Below are 22,972 nucleotides of genomic sequence, written 5' to 3'. Positions count from 1 at the left end.
GGCTTATTAATGACTGATGCACTGCAAAATCTCCGTAGACTTTTTTCTTTGAATGTGAATTGAAACCTGAAGGTGTAAATGGGACGTTCCAAAACAGATAATCTGGACATTTTTCATATTAGTGGATGAACGTAGTTTGAGCACAAAGGTATTTATGATTATCGAAATATCAAGCAAAATGTGGTGGAAGCAAAAACTATAGCTCAGTAATAGATCTACTGTCTAGAGTTGCAGGGGTGCCGGGTTCGATTCCCGGTCCAGCCATATGTTTTCCATGTATATGTTCATTCCTCGATCCGCACCTATTACAACAACAAACGATGATAATCCGTGATTTTGTTACATGTATGAAAACAGATCATATTTACTTTTTACTTTTAGATCTGTTTTCGAGGAAAAGGTTAAATTCAAAACCGTCGCCTTAGGCGACTTCAACTGTTGCCACGACTCAGCCAAACAAACGCATTATGATCCGTTGTCACGTTTCATTCTTGTTTTTTTAAACGATTAAGTCTGATTTACGTCAAACGAGGCTCTTTATTCTTGTTACAGTCTTAAAACGGTACCTACAAACGCCTAACGTACTTACAGTTCACTAGATTTTCACAAGTACAGTGAGATTAACACACAACACACACTGATTCTCACTAACATGACTAGTTCCGGAAAATTTAAGCTTAACACACTTACAGTGTGAAAAGTTTTTACGCATACATTTTAAGTGATTTTAATTCTGTCATTGTAAAGCTTTATTAAGTTTTAGAATATATAACCCCGTCGGTTAGATAGGAGAGGACCGTGCAAATCAAGTGTAGTTTGCGACAATGAACCAAACTATTATATAATAATCGCGCATGCGCAAACGTCACTACCGGGAAGTCATCCACACGAAACATGGCCCAGACATAAACTCAAATTAATATATGTACTTCATTCATATAAAATCTTCATACAAGTTTGAATGATGTTTTTGTTGGTATAATCCATCTACATGGGTAAAGGCATTACTCAAACCGCAAGACTTAGTGTCTACTGCAAAATAGACGCAATACTGAAATGTTCACAAGGAATCAACAATTGCATAATTAGAATTATCATTTGTACGACTTTTGTCCTCAGTAATAAGATACATGTAAAAGAGTATTAATATAATAAGATACAAAAAGGTAGGATCGATTCATGTTTTTGTATGTACACATTATAAATGCATGTCTTTAACAAGAACGTGAACAAGTACATGTACTAAGTCTTGTAGGTTCTTGTTAACACTCTTTTCAGTTCAAGACACTACTGAGCCAAACGTCTAGAGCCGTAGTCTTTTTTTCTTGACCAATTTGTTTTTTACGGAATAAAGCAACGAAAACGGTAAGAGGTAAAAAATCGATACAAAAAGTAATTTGTCTTTCCTCTAGAAATAACAAAGTTTTTGTTTACAAAAAAACCCAAACAAAAACCCCCCCAAAAAACAAGAATAAAAATGATATGTTATTCTTGGCTTTCTAAAACGATAACAATTTATGACATAGAACTTTTGTTTTCTATTTGTTTTTTCAGGTGCGTAAAATGTAAAATCATAGACCTTGCGATAGATATGCCGGTGATCCGGGTCAATAGACATAATTGTGCAAGTTTGTTAGCTTTAATCATTAAGAAGAACTTAATTATTATTTAAAAAAAAACCGAGTGAATCTTCATGAGTTGATATGTTTTTTTGCTGAGGAAAGATCCAATTTGACCACACACCGTAATTTTCAAAATAGCCCTTGTGTGGCCTTTCCCAAAATTATCGCCCAACAAAAGATATTGAAATTACTTTTTCGTCTTGGGTCATCAATTCATGATAATATTCAAGTATGGTGCAAATTTGATATTATATCATGTCCACTATATGTATGTCATCGACATGAGCCCACCCATATGCAGTCTTGCTTACGTCTACTGTCTACTGTCAGTATACTCATTGAACTTTTCAGGTTATCGAAGAAACGGAGACAAATAGGACGTAAACATTCTTTCGCACAAGAGAAGGCGAACAATCGAATAACATCTCTTTTTTTAATGTGGGTATTCAAGTTACACATATTATCACATACCTCAAGTGAGCTAAAGAGAAAACAAAAACATCGAAAGTAGTCTTTCCAAACTCAGCTATATATATTTATAATAGGAAGTTGGGTGGTCAGCAAATTAATAATCGGATCTTACCAAAATTTTTTAGATTTTATTTGTTTAGCTATTAATTAATACATGTAAAGTATCATTTAGCACAGAAAAAAACACATGTATTAATTTGAGAATTGAAACATGTCTTTTTACAGAACTCTTCTTAAAAGAAGATTAATAAGGTCTTAATTGACGTTTTGGTCCTTGTTACCAGTCATAAGGTTTATAAAGAATTGCAGTGTTAAATGTGGCTACCATGAATAATGAAGACAACATTCATCAATCTTTAGTTTGTATGACCTAAATCATAGAAAACGTTAATCTAGTCTAGTCTAAAGCAACATAATGTCAAAGTAAGCTCGCCGTTTCCTCTGATGTTAGCAATCGTGACAGTAGTGTTAGCCCCTTAGGATTCTTTGGATAGGTAACTTAAACTATTTGCTCTACTTGTAGTGGTTTAAAAAGAAGCAACCCAGTCTCCTGGGAATTCAGATTGCCTGGTGTAAATATGAATCTAAAGTGGATAAACAGTCATGATTACTTATGTACATTTAATATCGCGATAAAAAAGTCGAAAGGATTCATATCTTTATGTTGATTTTGCTGATTTGATTAGATAGTATCAGTAGATAGAAAATTTGATACACAAATTGTATATCTTACATTATTTAATATTTAGGACAGTAACTGAACTGCATACAGGTGTAGGCCACTAAATAGCATTAATTTTCTTTATCTAAAGTAAGCCATGCTTTTAGACACTACCTCCTCTCTATATATAAATCGTTAATTTTCCTTTAAAAATGTTAAATGAAAAAAAAGGGTTTTACTGAGTATATATGGTAGAGTTAAGAGAACTAAATAGAATTAAGAGAACCCATTGTCATACATGTATGTATATCAGTAATATCACCCTGTAAACCAATATTACGGTATTGTTTAGAAATATTTTGTATAACTGCTCTACTTGACTTTGTACTTGAAGAAGGTTTACATGTATATTAGTATGACCGTTACCCAATCAAATTAAGAAATGAAGATAATAATTTTTCTATTGATCGACGTATCAAAGAAAAAATTTACCGGAAAACTTCATCAATGCGCATAGCACACTGATCCTCTATAAGATCAGAATGTTTTGATAACCATAAATAATGTATCATTTTTTCGCATCATGTTTGTATAAGCGGAGTGGAGCTCCAATAAGGTGAATTTCTCTGTGCTTAATGTATATCTAAATCATTCCCTATGGGCAGGTATATGTCAATTTCAGAGTTATTGCAATGTTCATGCGTGTGTGTGTGTGTGTGTGTATATATATATATATATATATATATATATATATATATATATATATATATATATATATATATATATATATATATATATATATATATATGGGATGTCAACGAGTACCCGGTTAACCGGGTACTCGATCGAACGTCCGAGTATCGAATACTAAAATCGATCGGTACTCGGTTACTCGGATGTATATTTTTTAATATTTCTAATTTTATTTAATAATGCATTAAAACATCGGTATTAAAACTTAAAATGTCCATTGCACTTGTACATACAGTAATTAGGATTTCCTACGCCTCTAAATATGCTAAATGACCGTTATAGCCTGTTGCAGTGTTTATATAGTAATTATCGTGACCAAGAACCTGTTACCTAGCTTTTCTCACCTTTGGCTGTCTTCTACCCTTATTTTTGGCTAACTTTAATGATTTGTTTTCACTAAACATCGTTTATATAGTCTATTATATAAATTAGATAGCACACATTAGAGAAATTGAACAGACCTAAAATGCTGCCAGCGACTTCAAAGGTCTGGAAATATATTAAAAGAACTGAAGATTCAAAAAACGTAAAATGTCAGCTGTGCGAAATAAACTTATCCTATACGGGGGGAACGACAAACATGTTAAATCACATTCGTCTTAAACATAAGGAGGAATTCGACAGGCCAGAAACTCCAGAAAAACAACCGACTTTATGGAATTTTGTCAATTCTCCAAGAAGCCGTAAATTCTCGGGAAAAGAGACAGATGATATTACACGTGCGATTGTTGATATGGTTGTGTTTGATTACATGCCGTTACAAATGGTCGAAGGCAAAGGCTTTAAAAAACTGATGTCAATCGTCGCACCAAACAACAACATACCGTCCCGTAATACTATAAAATCTAGGATCGAAACTCCCATTAGATCATGTGGTTTTAGTTCTACAAAAGTGACCATGGTTTTACAGTTATCAATGTACTTGTTCATATTTATTTACACTTTTACCGAGTACCCGGGTACTCGATCGGAAAAACGTCCGAGTAACCGAGTACTAAAAATTGACCGATTTGACATCCCTAATATATATATATATATATATATATATATATATATATATATATATATATATATATATATATATATATATATATATATATATATATATATATATATATATATATATATTCTTTGCTGTTGAAGCACTTACTTTGACTGTAAAGGCGATATCTTACCAATTTGTTACTGGTATGTTTGATATGTTCCGCTCTTCCGCCTTAACATTAAAACTCATTACCAATAGTCCGTTGTCGTCAGATTTCCTTGCTCTTGATCCTATATCAATATTCCGTTGTCGTCAGATTTCCTTGCTCTTGATCCTATATCAAAACTATATTTAGCACCGTAATTTAAACCTATGAGAAATGAAATATTCACAAAAACAGTTACTTTATCATTAAAAGACTCATTTCCTTTCATATCTTTTATCATTAACCAACGTGTATAATAACCGCCCTTTTCTAAGATAAAGTCTTAAATATGTTTTGAAACAAAAAATTCATTTCTAGTAGGAGCTGTTCATTATGTATACTTACTTTCACTAGAATCCGTATACAAGAAAACAAACTATTTAAAGTAAGATGTATTAATAATTTCCGAAAAAGTCCCATAATTATATTATTTTTGCCTCATTAACAGTTTGCAATTTGCATGAATTTAAATTTTATTTTCTATTAAAGAAAAATTAGAAACAATAAATCGGAAACTCAAAACTGAACTAAAATCTTGTTTTATTTTTTATTGTTTAAATTAAAACCTTTTAAGACGCGCGAAAACCATAACAAAATAATATTATCGTTGATTGATAAATCCATACCATTGGGGTACCAGGGGAATGGTGTAGGATTGTTAAATCAGTATTAAAACTTCAGAATTTTTGTTTGAACCAATGTTGACATCATAAAGATCAAATGGTAATTTTATTTTTCATCCAGTTGAGAAAGTTAACGTTACAGAGATAAATAAATATTTTGCTTAAGCCTCAGCAATGAGGCTTTATTACAGATGAGATAGACATTCCTCTTTATGGAACAGGCCCTACTTACATGCATTTTTTAAAATGAAAATTTACCTGATTTCTTCATTACGTAAGGATAATCTATTGAATTCTTATTGTTTTAGGAAAATAAATGAAAATTTTCATTTTGGGATACGTATTTAAAATACTAGTTTAATAAATTGTCAATTAAGGACCAGTGCAAGTATCTTAATTGCAGATATGTACATTTGATAATGTTTTATCAGAAACCGTAATGTGTGGTGTAATTGTGTAGATTCAGACGAAGGTGCTTATCATTATTTTCATATGTTCCAAGTAAGAATATATAGAAATACACTTTTTTTCATGCAATACCAAACCTTATAATTAGATGGTACCGATTATCTACCTTTACTTGAGGTGATGTTATAAGGTAGTTGTAATCATTGACTTAATATCAATGTTCAATTTTTTAAAAGCAGTATATACTTTCATTGCAGTAACAAACGCTTTTTCTAATATTCATGTAGAAAAAATCATGTAGTCTTACTTTTCCTTTCCAAACCGGAATTTTTTTTTTTTTTTTTTATTTGTATCCTTTCTATTCACTGAGTTGTAGTGTATTGAATATTTCAAAATGTTCATTTTGACCTTGATCTAGGGATAGGGCCACATTAGGCGGTGTCTTCTGCTTAATATCATTATACATATTGAATAAAAAATTGTTTAGATAAAAAAACCTAAAATCTCTTTCAAAATATGAAATTCAAGTAAATAAAAATGTAATGTAAAACGATAACTAGTTTTTGGATTTCGTTAGTACAAGTAATAAAAAAATATTCAGCACCTTAAAACATCTTAAAGATGTTCAGCTTTGTTTTCTTTCATTCGTCGTATGTGAATACTGATATGTGAAATTAATGATAACGTAGGCAGTATGACAGCGGGTATGAAAAAAAATCATAAGGATTTATTTGATAAAAAACATAAGAGTGCTTTATAAAAACCTTTTCTCGCAAATATACCCTATAATAATAGCCAGGCAACAGATATTGGCACAATCTCAATTTCCGGTCTGTGACAAAATGTCATATTCCATATAATATTTATCGAATTTTTCTCGCTGTGAACGCATGTATTTAACGGCGTGTTTAACAAATGACTGCTGTCAATTATTAAGACTACTGGAGTTTGATGGTCGGTTATTTCCGAAGGTAATTCAGGTAAGAATTTACAGAGGTACACTGTCAGGTGTTTTTCAATATACTGAGTATATGCATTGTTACAACGCACTTTGAAAAATTAAGCACTTGGAATTTCTTTTTTCAAAGTGCGTTAATTTTAAGACCATTAGTCAACGCACTTTGAAAAAAAATTCAAAGTGCATTGATATCGTCGATATTAACGCAATGTTATTTATGTTTAGGTTTTAGTCGAAAAAATATATAATTTTAGAAACAATAAATGGTTGTTTTAACCTTGTTTAGCTTAATGGAATAAATTTAAAAAAGAACCAAATGCATTTCCAGCAAACTTGATGAACAGTTTCTCGATTAGAACTTTGTTCTTTTTTATAAGCTGAGGTATATTGACAATTTACATAAAGAATAACTCGAGAGATTCGAATTAATATGACATAAACTGCATTGCTTAGCAACTGTATTTTCTTTTTTTTGCGTATGCAGCAAATATTTTCTTCTTATCTGGTATATTGGGCTATGCCAGAAACGAAAATGATTTAATTTATTTATTGATAAGGGAAATAAATAATGTATAACATATTTCATCTGGCTTCAATTGCATGTGTTTATAAACAAACATGATGTGAAAAAAGGATACATTAGTTATTGTTATCAAAAACATTTTGATCTTTTAGAGGACCAGTGCGAGAAAAAACCCTACACCCTAATGCCTACTTTAAAGTTTATAACAATTTAATGTTTGTCAATGTACATGTATATTTTTTTTTATAATGAAGTGATTTATTTGATTAGAATTTGATAGGAACACTTTCATACCATTTGAAATATTATTGGTTGATCAGCTCGTTTTTTTTTCTGAATATCATATGTGTTTTGGAAGGTGTTGGGGACTAACTAACTCAGTAACTGTTTTTGTAATGCTAATCAGTTAAGAATCTTTCACTCTTCTGGTTATCGCAGTATTCCAATGCAAGGTTCGGGGCTCATTTTGTCTTCAAGGCGTTGGTCATGAAAGTCTCTTTCAATAAAACTAAGACAAATCATGCAAGAAGTACAATGTACTACTAATAACAAAAGGCAATTAAACCAGTAACTTCTCAGTTACTGGTCAAACGCTTTTTACCACTAAGCTTTAATAAGCCATGTGATTTTTGAAATCTTAAGCTAAGTCATTAAGACATACACTGAATGAAATGTTCACAGAATTTATCAGAAGTGCAATATCTAGGAAATGACATATCCTAGAACGTTACGGGGTTTTGTTTCAGAAGCCAAGAATCTTGATCCCAAAGATTCCAATGATACCATGTTACATTGTATATGCCGCGCAAGGTAGACTGGAGGTAACCTTTTAACAAGGACCCTTACCAAAAAGTCCTCGCTGATATCACTCTTAATTAGTTGTTGTATGTAGTGATCATCCTTGCGCTTTTTAGGTTAATAGATGTTTTAATTATTTAACCTTGATCGGAAATCGGGAACGCGTCATTAAATATTTAGCTAGATAGTTAGCTAATGGGTATGCGGGAAAGTCATCAAAGGGACAAGCATGTTTATCACCGATGTACTATGGGATTTATGAGGCTGCAATGCAATGCGTCGTCAGTCGACGTATTGGGAGCAAGTTGAACAAGAATTATTTGAAAAAATGCGAACCTTCCCGATGGGCATTTTAAATAACGTAATTGTCGCCATGTACAATTTGAAAAAGAATTTTTCCGTTGCGACTAGCCCATTCGAATTTGCTCAAAGCTCTTTCTAAATACAGATCCGCTTTTCTAGATTTATTTTCAGATAAAAGCTTGTCAGAACAAACAGCAGATCAATAGATACAAAAATACAAACATTACACGAAAGAATTAGTTATAATTATGATAGTTAATAACAACGGTTATTTTGTTAATCATCAATTAATGATCACATTGAACTATAACATTAAACACATTTGATAAAATTAAACACATTTGGTACGTACACTTCTTTTTGTTGTTTGATATAATATACTCTGCTTTTCCTATAAACATAAGAAAGGATACCGTGTTACCAGGGAGGAGAGCGGGGAGTCCTTCGACAACTCCAGATTTTGGGTTGTTATGCCCTGGTCCTCTCACCTGTTCCTTCCTTGGGATTACTTTACAGCTATTTTGATATTTATAGCAAAAATTCGCCCTATTGATGAAACTTATGATGTCGAAAAATGAAGAAAAATCTTCAACTTAATGCAGTAAATATCTTAATGATTAGAACTACCTATTACATGTATATCTTCAAGAAAATTTCTTTGTTTGAACCTCGGTTATATGATTCTCTAAGATTCTTTAAGATAATTAGAATTGTTATTTTGTAAATATGACTGAATTTTGCATGTTTTTTTTTTTTTTTTTTAGATTTTATAACAGGAGTTGCTACAAACTAAGTTTAATTTGTAAGTGAGACCTCTTGAGGGGTTATTTGATACATGTATATTCATGTATATTAATGTTAAAATGAACTGAAATTGGTAAACCAATTGAGGAAATGATGATGTGTTCCGTTTAGAGAATCTCTTTTACTTCTTATTCTATAATGACCATAGTCGGGCGAAGATCTTGTCGTCTCAGCACATGCCAATTACTGTCAATCAAAATCCGCGTGATACAAATGAAAGATATAAGATAAATCCGGTCTCTACGACCCTTTAATTTCCGGAAGCTCATAATTACGTTAATTAGGTACGTGAAAGGGGTTTTTATGTACTTCAACTGTCACAATCAATGGTATTTCTTCTTTCCTAACGATTCAATGGGAAATATGAAGTAAAACACACGTTTTTCAACTGTACTGTTTCTTTAAACTTTGCATTCTCTTCACAAGAAATATCAATGAGAGTCTTAACTGTCGACGCGGATTGACAGAGAATTCAATTCTTGTCATATGTTTTGTTTGCTACAAATATATCAATGCACGTTTACCAGTTTACTTTTCAGTAGAGACGAACCACTGAATGCAAATTCAAGCAATGTATCTGTAACGTTTTTTAATTTTTTTCTTGGTTTTCCTCTTCGCGTTCGTCCAATGCGGATAATGGTCAATAACCACTACTGCCATGTCTTCCTTTTTGTAGCCGCCGAGATTAAAATGTCCCCAACAGGCTCCTTGATTTTTTTTAACTTCATGGTAGAACGATGATTGTTTTGATTTTCTTCTGTGGAAGTCTCAAGTTTCCCCAAAGTATCGTTTTATACATAAACAATTTATTTTACATTGTATACAATTAACGTATATAATAATTTCTTAACCTTGTCGATTTTAGTATACCTTCGATGCTTCGCTGAAAGCGTTTTCTTGATCAATAACAATTATTTTATAAGCTCAAACACACACACACTCTCTCTCTCTCTCTCTCTCTCTCTCTGAGAGTATCAAATTATACCAGAAATAAGAAATATAAGAAATGAACAACCGCAAATGTACTGAAATTAGAGATCTCTAACAACTGGTATCGTGAAACGTGATGACATTTCCGTCATTTTCAATACATTCTTGATATTAAATTAAAGGAAGCAAATACATGTACCAATTATCAATTAACACGGACCAGGAATTGCGACACAATGACTCGAACAATGTATCATTGGATCACAAGAACTCCTATATCTTTTACAATATCCGATATACATGTAATAACTGAAGCTGTTGCCATCCAATTTCTTTAAATGATCAAATTTCCGTAAAGTTGTCTTTTAGATCTATTTCTCCCATGCATCACGTGACCAATGGAGTGATTTAAATTGCTTTAAGATAACATTAGGAAAATCCGTTTTTAATAAAAGAAACGCATATTTTTAGTAGGTTCCGAATAAATGGTAATACATGTAAGTTGGTTTATAAAGATGATAAGCTAAGCATAATTACATGGTGCATGCATATTGCACAATACTATGGACTTTGGTAAAAAAAACCTTCATAAAAATTTAAAAGAAAATCCATGTTCTTAAATTTTTGGGGATGTTGTTTGGCGTTGAATTAAACCTGAAAAATATAGAAACATTTATTTACAATATCATCTTAATTTAAAAATGTCATGTAGATAATCTTGTTTGTTAAAATTTTCAATTTTAGGCTATTATATCATTTTTACCCATATTTTTATTTGACATTCTCTTTTTTTTCAACCTTAATATTTTGCGAAATTTAGTAAAAAAAAAAAAAATTGAAAAGGCCTAAGATCGAAGCTAAAACAACTTTGAGAACAAGAACTTAACGCGCCTGCATGGCATGCATGCATAGACTGAAGTTACATTTACCATTTTGCAAACGCATTTTGAAAAAAAAATCACGCAAATTATAAATTACTTCTTTTTTGCCCCCCCCCCCCTTCTCCGGATAAAAAAAATCCTCTCTTATCTAACGTTTTCTAACTCTGCTTATCACTAAGACATGTTTATGAAAATAATGTACGTAAATATTCTCTATTTTAGAGAACAGGACAGTACAGCGAGATAATGAACTCCACCAACGGCAGTTTACCGAGGCCCAGTGCAAACTCATTCCCAGTGCCCCTCTCCGTGACACTGTTCAGCTTGGGGACAATCGTCACTATAGAGAACTGCATAGTCATGATTGCTTGCATAAGGAATCTTAAACTCCGAAAGAACATTCATCACAACCTCGTACTCGCCCTGTCCATTGGAGACCTATTTCTTGGCGTGGGGGCCATTTGTACGGGATTTCGTCTGACTATACCTGTACTATCCGGGGTCCTCCCGCTCTGCATAGGGAACGTTTTCCTGCAGGTCACAGGCGTGGCCATGTCTCACTTCCAGACATTTTACATCAGCTTCAACCGTTTTCTCGTCATTACTGAAAGCCGTCTCAATACGATGATGTTCGACGGATACCGCAAGTACATAGTATACGCCATCAGCTGGACAACTGTCATGTCCTTTAATGCGTCCATTATGGCACCGCTAGTTTCCTCAAAGAAACGGGTCTGCAATGTGAAGACTGTGTATGGAAACAACTATGACATATTCCGACCCACATTTCTCTCTTTCAACGCCGTCCTCTTAACTCTCACGATCGTTTTCTACGTGCTGACTCTTTGGGGAATCCGCCATCGCTACAGGAAGACTGCCCCTAAATCCACTGTGACCGTGGAGTCCTCCCAGGACCAATCCTCCAGCACCTACACCAGTAGTGGGAGCCAAATAGAGAAAATCAAGGCCAGGAGATTCCTAAACTCCATGAAACTCGTCAGCATCATCATCATTGCGTTAATGGTCTTCTCTGGACCCATTGTTTTCATAAACTTGTCTCAAGAACGGTCCCATATTGTCATCATTATGACGCTGTGCGCGGCGACCGTAAACTCCCTCATCAACCCCATCATATATGGCCTGCAGATTGAAGACTTAAAAAATGAGATCAAGAAGATGTTTAAATGCAAGTAGTACGGCTATATTCGAATATAAAGTTTCCGTGAGATTTTTTTTAGGTGAAACTCATCGAAACAAGAACACCAAATCTGCAGAAATTTTGCTCCAAGTTTCAACATCTAAATGCCAAGAATGCCATTTTTTAAAGATACACACTTTGTAAAAGTTTTATTACACAATTTAGAATTACGAATTTTGAAAAATACAAGATAACTCGAAACAACAGTTGCTTAAGGTTGGTTTGTAAATCGCAAGCCTGATGAGTTCTGCTTAGATGTTCAAATCATGAACGATTACACGGGTTGTATCATGAGTGTATTGTAAAATTTGATATTGTCATCATGTCAGTATTATGAAAAAAAAGAAAATCAAAATAAATGTATTCTGTTTTTGATGTAGACCATCCAGGACTGTTATTTTTTTTTTAATAAATCCGTTTTTACAAGAGCATGGACTTTGAGCAATCCGTATCTACTCGTGCAATCATTGGCTAGTAGATATGAATACATGGAACTCAATGACATTTGTCCGACTTAATCCAACGATGTATATTACAGTTAAAACAGTGTCAATTTCACAAAAGAGCAAACCCTTGAATAAAAGAATAAACTTTCCGATTTTGACAGTCGATGAAAAAATGATTTCGTTTCTTTTAGGGAAACAAAAATAAGGAACTCAATATTTGACAGCTTTTTTTAATGAACAAACTATATATAGTTACATCCCGACGAAAGTCGAAGCTTTATCATTCCATGTCATTTAACCATCCTCTTGTCAAAAATACTGATCTGATAATCAAACTCATTATTACTTATAAGGTTTGTTACTGACAGTTTCTAACGATCTCAAGGTCTGCTCGGCTAGGCCTCACAGTCTTTGCGATTGATCAACCCGACATGTTTCCGTAGTCGGTCAGTAACAAACCTAATAAGTGGTTGTTTTTTCCGAAGACCTTCAATGAAAACATGACAATAACAAACCGTGAACCATCTAAAAAATCACTAAAACGAAATAAAAATTTAAAGTAGAGCAACACAGACCTCCAAATAGATAGAGGTAGGATCAGGTGCCTAGGAGGAGTGAGCATCCTCTGCTGAGCGGTCACACCAGCCTTGTGCTCTTTGTTAAGTGAGACATTTATTCATAAAAAGCGATGATATACGCAAATCCCGTTCATAAAAAAGATATATTTATTTTACAAAAAGCGACGAATAACGCAAATCCCAATAAAAAAGAGGCCTTTCAAATATTGTTTTCAAAAATATATTTTCGAATTTATTTTTGCGAAAAGGGGCTGGGAAGTTGCGATATTGAATCTCTCTGTATCGAGTGTAAAATGATTAGTATTTACATGTATATAGATGTTATGATTGAAAAGAAAGATAATTACCCTATGGCTTTTTGAAATAAATAAGTTAATGGATATAAAATCAACATAACGATTTTTTTTAAAATTTGATATGATATGTATTTTGTTAAACATTTGAATATTCACCGAACAATATTAGAAGTTTTTAGAAATTTATTTATACTGTTAAACTGATTTCAAAATGTAAAAAATACTTTTATTTCATTTAGGCGGTTGGTACATGTAGTGCATGTACTGATGTAATGACGTCTATAGTCAGCAAAAACTGAATCGGCATACAATGGACATAGTCTGGCTTAACATTTAAGAAAGAAAAATAAAATTTAAAATATTTAGGTGTTAGAAAGTCGATGATTATTAATTTTCCGATGAATATTTTTTTTTACAATATTAAGGTACGGTATAACTAACTGCACACTCCAGTTCGACTAAACACAAAGAAGAATACTTCCGAAATATGAGATGTATATTACTAATTGCAACAGTTGAAATACGTAAGAAGTTTATACATTTCACTTGTCAAATGCGTTAATTGATAATGTAGGTAGGTTATTGATTAATTAAAACAATATTGAAATATAAAATTTGCGACCATTAAGATGTTTTGTTTTCATAAAATACTGAATCAATTCTTTTCCACTGTTTGATTATAATGTTTACACTCTATTTAGAGGTTATAACTCACATTTGCTTTTAACTAAATTAATCCAAAGTAAAAAGTTAATCAAGCATCAGGTATAACTTTCGTGCTCTCAAACGAGCCATGGACATATTCTCATTTTAATTAATCAACAAAATAGCGAGCGTGCCTTTTTTAAAAGTGTTTTGCACTTTCATAAATCCCAGATGGTAAAAAAAAATATAGAACCAATTTTCCAAGTCTGTGAAATGAATATGATAGAATCTATTGATAGAGAACTAATGTCCTCCTAGGAGTTGTATTGGTAAAAATTATAAAACTAATTACACCCCTCCTACAATATTAAAACAATAATAATAATAGTTTATTTCCAATTTTGGGCCCAGAGGGCATTCAAGATTACAGATATTAGATAGAAATGCCTAAAAGAGAGATTCTACATATAAAAACATAAAACATGCCAACTTATTTGCTGCAATCGTAAATATATATCGATGTTCACGCTTTGTACATATGAACAAGAAAGTCCTTATCTACCTACGCAACTATAACTTTGTAGGCCTTTGTATGCAGAGGTCAACTTATTTTAATGAAAAAAAATGTTAAATATATAATTTATTTACTTGTTATGGAAGATAACTTAATGGCGACTGATAACCTCTAACTGTCTCATTATTCTATATGAGAAAAAAATAACGGCCATTACTATTTCATGATGCTTCTTTTGTTATTTATTATTTAAATAAGGAATAAGGAATCATTCTTTGAGTATTATGTGGTGATAATTTTGGTCGGGGCGTGATCAAATCCAATAAAGCCCGAAGGGCTTTATGATAGATTTGATCACGCCCTGACCGAAATTATCACCTCATAATATTCAAAAAATGATTCCTTATTACTTATATTTATGTACTGTAATTTTTAGCCATCGTACGATTAAATATTTAAATATGAATAAGCAAACCCCGCTGGCGTCATTTGTATTATGGGTTATATAGTACAAAATCGATACGTAGTGTTATCACAGGCAAAAACACTGGAAAAAGTAAATATACGTCAATATTTTATTCAATATAGTATGTTGAATGGGATTGGGCAGCAGTCACAGCCTATTTTAGCACTCTCCGCTTCTTTATCAAATTTATCGGAAGAAAGAGAGGCCGAGAAAAACAAAAATTCTATCAATTTTGAAAATAGAAAGTGACAAATTATTAAAAAAATGATAAAAAATGACTCAGTCGTCATTACCAATAAAAATTCACCATATTTCTGTAATTGTTAAAAGGAACTATTTTTGCTAATACATCAGTACGACTGACAGAGCACTAGTTTCATTGATTCTTTAAACATCATTCTTATATTTCATGTAGGAACACATGCCAGCCACAAAACTGTCATTATTTTCAACTCAGAAAACAGTAAAGCAGAAAGTCATTGAATTAGAGTAAAATCGGAATATGGCCATCATGATTATTGGGCGTGGTCAAAAAATGGCCTACATGTCGCGTCTGCTGACAATAACGCACACAGTCTTCCTTCCCACACACTGTTTATAACAACACTTTTCAAGCTTCTTTCACCTAAACCTACCGCGTACCTTTATCTATGGGTATGGTTATTAGAATGTGTTGTAATATCGCATAATTATAATAAACAACATAGTGTATTGCAAAACGTATTGAATATGTAAAATTAACCTTGTATCACATTCCGATTATTATATGTGATTGCATGTAAAAACGATATAATAGTTTATTGCAAAACATATTGATTCGGCCACTTTCAATTAGATTCCAAACTACTTGAACGAGATAATAATTATATCTTAACAAGGGAAAATATATCCCTTTCAACGAGAAAAATAAAACATACCAATTTTATATGATTAACATTAATTGAATTTTGGAAAATCTGAAAGATGGCAATTGAAACTTTTGCAATACAAAGATTTTTTGTATTGGGTAATTAAACTATGATAGAAAACATATTTTTGAACCTGGTTCTACGTGTATAGTGATATAATTTTCTCCCGTAAAAAATCTTAATTTTACCGTCTGGGTTTAAAAAAAAAGGGATCATCTCAGAAGATTTTGCTATTTAAATGCATGTTGAGCATTTCAAAAGTAAATTTGTACAAATGATTCACTAAAAAAACCAAGAGTCTGAGGATAGCATGCAAATATGTGAAAAAATGACAATAACAAACTGTCGACCATCCTAAAAATCGATAAAACGAAGTACAAATTCAAAGAAGAGCAACACGGACCTCTAAAAAGATAGAAGTATGATCAGGTGCCTAGAATGAGTGAGCATCCTCTGCTGACCGGTCACACCCGCCGTGTATTCTTTGTCGCAATCGGGAAAAAAGGGAGAGGTCCGCAGACAATTACGTGATTAATTATGGTCTAATAATTAATATGAAAAACGTCAGTCAGCAACCAAGTTGAAGATTGTATTTAATATTTAGCTGAAAAGGTCGTTGTATCGACTATAGGAAAAGATGACTTCAAACGAGACTGTGGAAAGTCTTGTTTTATCAACTTGTTTGTCTGTAGCTTGCCTCGTCTTAGAAACTGTTCATACGAAGAGCATGCCCATGTGTATAGAATTAACTAAGAAACAAAAACAGCATATGCCGGTGATGAAGGTATATTGCTACATAAGTAAGGAAAGTTTTCGAAGGCGCAGCCTTTTTACATGTTTTTCCTAGGCCATGTAATAGAACATAGTCAGGTATATGAAAGTAAGCTACCAAACAAAGAAGGGCGTCCTGCTGTATTCATTCTTTCATTTTTTCGGTTATTTCTGAGAGAAAACCAAAAAAAAGATATCAAGATTATGTTTAAAATACTTAAACTGATCAAATAGCTTATAGAACATAACGTTTTTCTTTAAAACGTCTTTTCTTTCATGTCTTTTTTTTTAATATAATGTTTTCGTTTTCTGATTCATTTGTAATCATGAATTAACTAGCGTAATAATTATCAAAGATTTTCTGTTGAAGGCAGATAATGGAGTTTAAAGTTTCGCTTTTATGAGACACAGTTAGAACTAAAAATCCTTAATTGTTAAAAGGAAATACTTTTTATTGTACGTCAATAACACTAGCAGAACCCCAGTATCCTTGATATATTTAACATTATTCTTAAATGTTTACTATGATCACATACAAATCATGAATCTGTCATAAATATTTTAAACCCCCAAAACAATGAAGCCCAAATTCATTGAATTAAGATGTGCTGGGTAATCGTTTCAATTCGTACACTGTTTCGGTCTCCTTTAAAGAATTGAAGAGTTCTTCAAAAGCAAACTCAAAATAAAACTTAAATTTAAAGGATAAGATTAACGGATTTGCCTTGACCGAATACTAGTAGAAGTTCATGATTTAACAACTGATCATATCTAAAAATTTAAGGTATATCTGATGGTTAATTTTGTACTCTGAATTTGATGATGATTTAATGTGGTTAAAGTGGCCTTCACGTCTGATGATATTAACACACATCAGCTTCCCACACACTGTTTATAACAAGGCTTTTCAAGCTACTTTCACCTAAGCCTTCCGTACTTCTATCTACATTATAGTTATTAGAGTGTGTTTTAATATTGCATATAACATATGACATAGTTTATTGCAAAATGTATTGAATAGGTCAATTTTGTTTCACATTTCAATGTATATGAACGAGATAATTGATATTTTAACAATGGAACATATATCTCTTTCAACAGAACACAAAATCAGAAATAGCAGTGTAAAATAATAAACATAATTTACTTAAAGAAGAAATCAAATAGATGGAAATTAATAATTTTGCATTACCAATATTTATAAGTAAAAGAGGCCGGCTTGGGTGTTTTAGCGAACAAACTACATGTACATAAGAAAAGTTTTTTATTTGAATCTGGTTACCATGTCGAACATTTACCAACTCTAGTGAACGTGCAAAGTGAATGAAAATCTTTCTTTGGATCATTTTGCAGACCATCTCAAAGTACACATGCAATGCTATACGGAAGTTAAGGAGACTAGAATTTTCCGAACTTCAATTAAAGTTGATCACAAAAAGCGATTATCTACTTTTTCCTAGTAGTACGTTTACGGTTAATATTTATATCATTTTCTATCCTAAATGTGAGACACACTAAATTAAACCGTCTGGTTTTTAAGGGATCATCTCAGAATATCAATATGCACCAACATTGTTGCATGTTGCATGTGTATTTAAATGCACGTGGAATAGATAGCAAAATAAAAACTCTAATGGTAGCACGCTTGTGTGTGACAATTTCCCTAGGCACACTTTATAACTCTTCCTTTTATGCCATTCTTATAATGAACTCCAACAAAGCTTAACTTTATCATAACTTCATATATGTAAATGCACAACGGCAACATTCACCGACCAAATAAGGAAGCTTTGTTTTAAAAATAATATTTCTCATATCATTGTTCAATTTTTTGTAGATTATAATATAATCTATTGTGTTCAATTCTGTTATCAAAGTCAGATTCTAAACCAGGCAAAGCTCCCTGTATTCTTTTATTTTTAAGCAGTGCTTTCTTTTGATTCTTCAAAAATTAAGATTTTTCTATTCTAGGAAGTATGATTGTTTTTACTTATGCATTATATTACAAAAAATACAGTTTTGCAGAGTACATGTAATTATGCAATCATATCAAAAATAAGATGGATATGAGCCTAAAATCAAAACAATTTTACTTAACCAAATAACTTTTAAAACACAACGGTTTTCTTTAAAACGTTTCTTCATTCGTTTTCCTTGTTGCTAATTATTGTTATTGTTTCTAGATTGTAAATTATGAATTAGCTTGTGTAATTTTAATCGAAGATTTTCTATTCAAGTCACTTTTTGTATTCAAAACTTTCGTTTTTATGAGACACTGTTAAAAAATTTATTGATGCATAATCTTGTATCACGTACATATCAAATGTGATTCGCTACACCGTTACAACATGTTTGGCATCCGTTTGAATTGCTATTTTGTTCAGAAATGATAAATGTAACACTTTTTCGTGGTATAAAATAGCTAAACATCGTTCAATGGAACTTTTTCTTACAAGGGATACGTTAAAAATGAGATCACCAAAACGTTTACAAAATGACAAATATATCATCATAAGTCAAGCTTTTAACTAACATTACTTTTCGTTTTGCAATGTGTACAACCAGACGCACAGGTTTCATCCGATAAAAAGCGCAACTCGAGATAAATGCATCCATAACCTGGTGACACATGGACCAGGATACTTTGAAATGGTCAAGGAAGGAGCGACTGGCCTTTATGTTGCATCCTGCAGAACCGGAGACTTCATCATACAATGAAACGACCACTTAATTTTTTCAAACACCAAGTGCCTAATTATGAAAAAGGCCTTCAAAGCTTAATTCAGATATCCCTATCTATATTAAATACCGTTTTTGTTTGTAATTATGCTATTGAAAGTTCATACCAAAAGCGTGAAAAGATGTATCGATGAATACATGTACGGTTGTTCTTAGAATATCCAAAGAACACACAAGTGATAATGTACACTTTATTAAATTGTCTGTGGTATCAACTGCATCTTACCCGGTTTTGTATCTTATTACCATGCTTATTTATAACATATAAAAATTCAATTTGTTTTATCGGGTTTCATGTATTACATGTAAATAAGAATTTAACCTAAACACATACCCAATTTTTTAAGGAGGGGAGTGGGGATAAAAATCGGTATACAATTTCTATCCTTCATTAAACAGTATACATATGTACAAGTTCTATCGTTAATTTTTATGTACTTTTTCTTACATTTGCAAAAGCTTTATAAATTTTTTAAACTTTCTTTTTTGCGCCGCCAATAAATTTCTTTTTCTAGAATATTTGCGTATCACTAATTTAATCTCATACAATATTTGAAGTAAGCAAATAATTAAATTGTAGATACTAGTATGTTGATTTTTAAGACACAAATTTCATCTTTCTGTATTTTCTGCGCATCTAATAAAAAATAAAAGATTTTCTTTGGTGATTCAGGCGGATTATGAAGGTAGTATAGCGACATTGCAGAAAAAATACAAAACCCGCGTTATTTTATTGTTAATATTTTCATATTTCTTTTAATTTATTGATTCATAATTCTTTTCCTTTAGGGTGAGTAAAAGTACAGTTACAAAGTTTTTGGTAATGTACACTCGATAAAAGAAACAAGCATGTCATCTTATGTGGGAGTTTCAGTCTGATATCTTCATGATTATTTCGTCGATCCGTAAATTTTCTTAGGTTTCTGGAGTGCCGATTGTTAAATTGGTTTGAAGTAGATAGTGTAGATTTCAGTCTTGTAAGTTTCCAATCTATTGTAATCCATGACAATTTTTTGTGTGTATTTTTGACAACCATGATAAAAAGTGATAAGAAAAATGAAAGGGATAAATCTAAAGTATTTGTATTTGTTTCAATTATTCATATAAACATTATGCCCATTTGTCGCATTTCACACTTATTTAGGTTTTAAATATTTTAAATTACACACAATAGGAGCTTCCAGGGTTTTAAGAGTATCTTAATCCTCTTATAATAACACGCTGACAATAAAAATATGTTCAAAACAATAGCTGGGTTTTTTACCAGACATGATTTGTAATCCGATCTATATTGAAGCTGTGATACACACGTGTGCAACAATTATATTTACAGTAAAACTCGTATAGTACGATTTATCTTTTAACAATGCTCAGGTGAACAATATATTTACTCAGGAAACATTATGTTTATCGAAGTTATTATTGATAGCAAACATATCCATTAATATCTTATCTTTTGACAATGGTCTGGTGAAAAATATATTTACTAATAAAATATTATGTTATCGAAGGTTATATTGATAACAAATATTTACATCAATATCTTATCTTATGACAATGGTCTGGTGCAAAAACATTTACTCATATATAATGTTAGTCGATGTTATCACTGATAACATATTATATTATTGAACCAGTAATCGATGTTTTTATAATTCACGCTAGATATACGTCCTTTTAAATGCATAGCAATCAAAACGCGCAGAAAGATACAAGTGTAACATGTAAGTAAGTTAGTAAGTAAATATATATATAGTGACATGCGTATATTGCATAATAATTACAAATTCCTCTCAGAAACATTTATACACACGACCCAACGGAGCTATAAGTCACTTGCAAACTGATACAAAGTGAATAAAATTTACATGTTTTAGGAGCAAGATGGCTTTGTCAAGTGTTTCTGTCATTGATTGTATAATTCATTAATAAAGTAAGGGATTTCGCGGGGGTAGTTAAATATATTAGGTCAACGAACAGAGTACTACTAGAGGTAATATATTGACTTATAGCGAGTAAAAGGGTAATAATTATTCTAAATTTGAATACTTGTAAAACAATACATATAATTATGCATTTAAAGATCCTTAGAATATTGCAAAATTGCCAAAAGGAAACTGTACCTAAATCTGAAGGTAAAATGATTGATAGATTAGTGTTCCAAAAAAGTTGTTGTAACTTAATAACCTTTCCCAAATAATTAATATTCCTCTAATTAAAACTCAAGAAATACAGAGAATGTCATAAATCATGAAAAGGAAAATGAATTACGCCCATGTACATTCGTAACGTGGTCGAATGCCCCACGTACTCTACTCTGGGACACCAAACACGTTTAGCATTAATGCACGTAGCTCATCGATAAGTAATTCAATCAAAACCATTGAAAAATAAATTGATATTTCGAATAGACCTGCAAAACTGCATTTATTTCCTCATTGTAGCACGGTCATAAAGACTGACATTGCATACATTCCAGTGGCGGATCCAGGAATTTGAAAACGGGGGGGGGGCGCAGTTAAAGGCAGGGGGTCTCGGGGCCGCCTTGAGGCCCCCAGTGGGTCCAGGGCGAAGCCCTGGTGGGGGTCCAGGGGGCGAAGCCCCCGGAAGCTCCTGAAATCTAGATATTTTGAGAGGCAAAATCATGCTGTCTGGAGGGCCAATTTTTACTTATTTTCCCGTCATTTTAGTCACTACATTTAATTTTGAAGTAACAAAAGCTGCAGAAAGTTTCAATTGAGCTCTTACAAATAAGAAGTATTTATTTCATTGTATCTGGGATAAGGCTTTTAACTAAATTTTGTTCATTTTGTAGGCTTTTGCAATTTTACTCAATAATATTGTTATTTGTCATAATTGTCCAGGAGAAAATTTGCACCAATGAGTTTGTCGGTCGTAAATAAGTAAAATAAATAAAAACAAGAAATACTTCAAAATATCGTACACAATTATAGCTGTTTTATTTAAATGGATTGTTAGACACCATTCTTCTTGGGTTTTTGTTAATGAAGATGTCCACAATTTTCTTGTAGTCTAGGGGAATATCTCTGTGAATTTGGAGAAGAGTAAGGGCGTTTAACCGGTCCTGTCCCATAGTACTTCTCTGGGACGATTTAATACGTTTTATTGCTGAGTTTCCTCGTTCAACAGTAGCACTCGACACAGGAATAAGTAATAGAAGAGTAATTATTCTGTGAATATTATGTACTACATAAACCGAGTCTTACACAAGAAGTCCACTCGTACACAAGTTGAGCCGTTCCTATTTTTTTTTAATTACTAAACTATATCGAATGAAATAACACTTCTACATGAATATGCCTACAAATTATAAATCTTTGTATTTTTCATTTTACAAATTGAATTTAATATTAAAGTAAAGCATGACTTTATATGATCAGAAAAAAATCATCCACAAAAAAAAAAAAATCAAACGGGGGGGGGGGGGGGGGGGGGGGGGGGGCGCGCGCCCGGCGCGCCGGCGCT

General features: G+C 32.2%; 1 protein-coding gene across 1 annotated transcript; it reads left to right on the top strand.

Moving 5' to 3' along the window:
* Positions 1-6,661: 6,661 nt before the first annotated feature.
* Positions 6,662-12,442, top strand: LOC105337835 (cannabinoid receptor 1). The gene is made up of 2 exons (XM_011442736.4): positions 6,662-6,708; positions 11,148-12,442. Exon 2 carries the CDS (start codon positions 11,172-11,174, stop codon positions 12,117-12,119), a length of 948 nt encoding a protein of 315 aa, XP_011441038.3. The 5' UTR covers positions 6,662-6,708; positions 11,148-11,171; the 3' UTR covers positions 12,120-12,442.
* Positions 12,443-22,972: the final 10,530 nt, after the last annotated feature.

Source organism: Magallana gigas, chromosome 9 (assembly GCF_963853765.1).
Source record: "Magallana gigas chromosome 9, xbMagGiga1.1, whole genome shotgun sequence".
NCBI lineage: Eukaryota > Metazoa > Mollusca > Bivalvia > Ostreida > Ostreidae > Magallana > Magallana gigas.
Note: the sequence above shows the minus strand (reverse complement) of the source record. Positions and strands in the feature narration are given on the sequence as shown.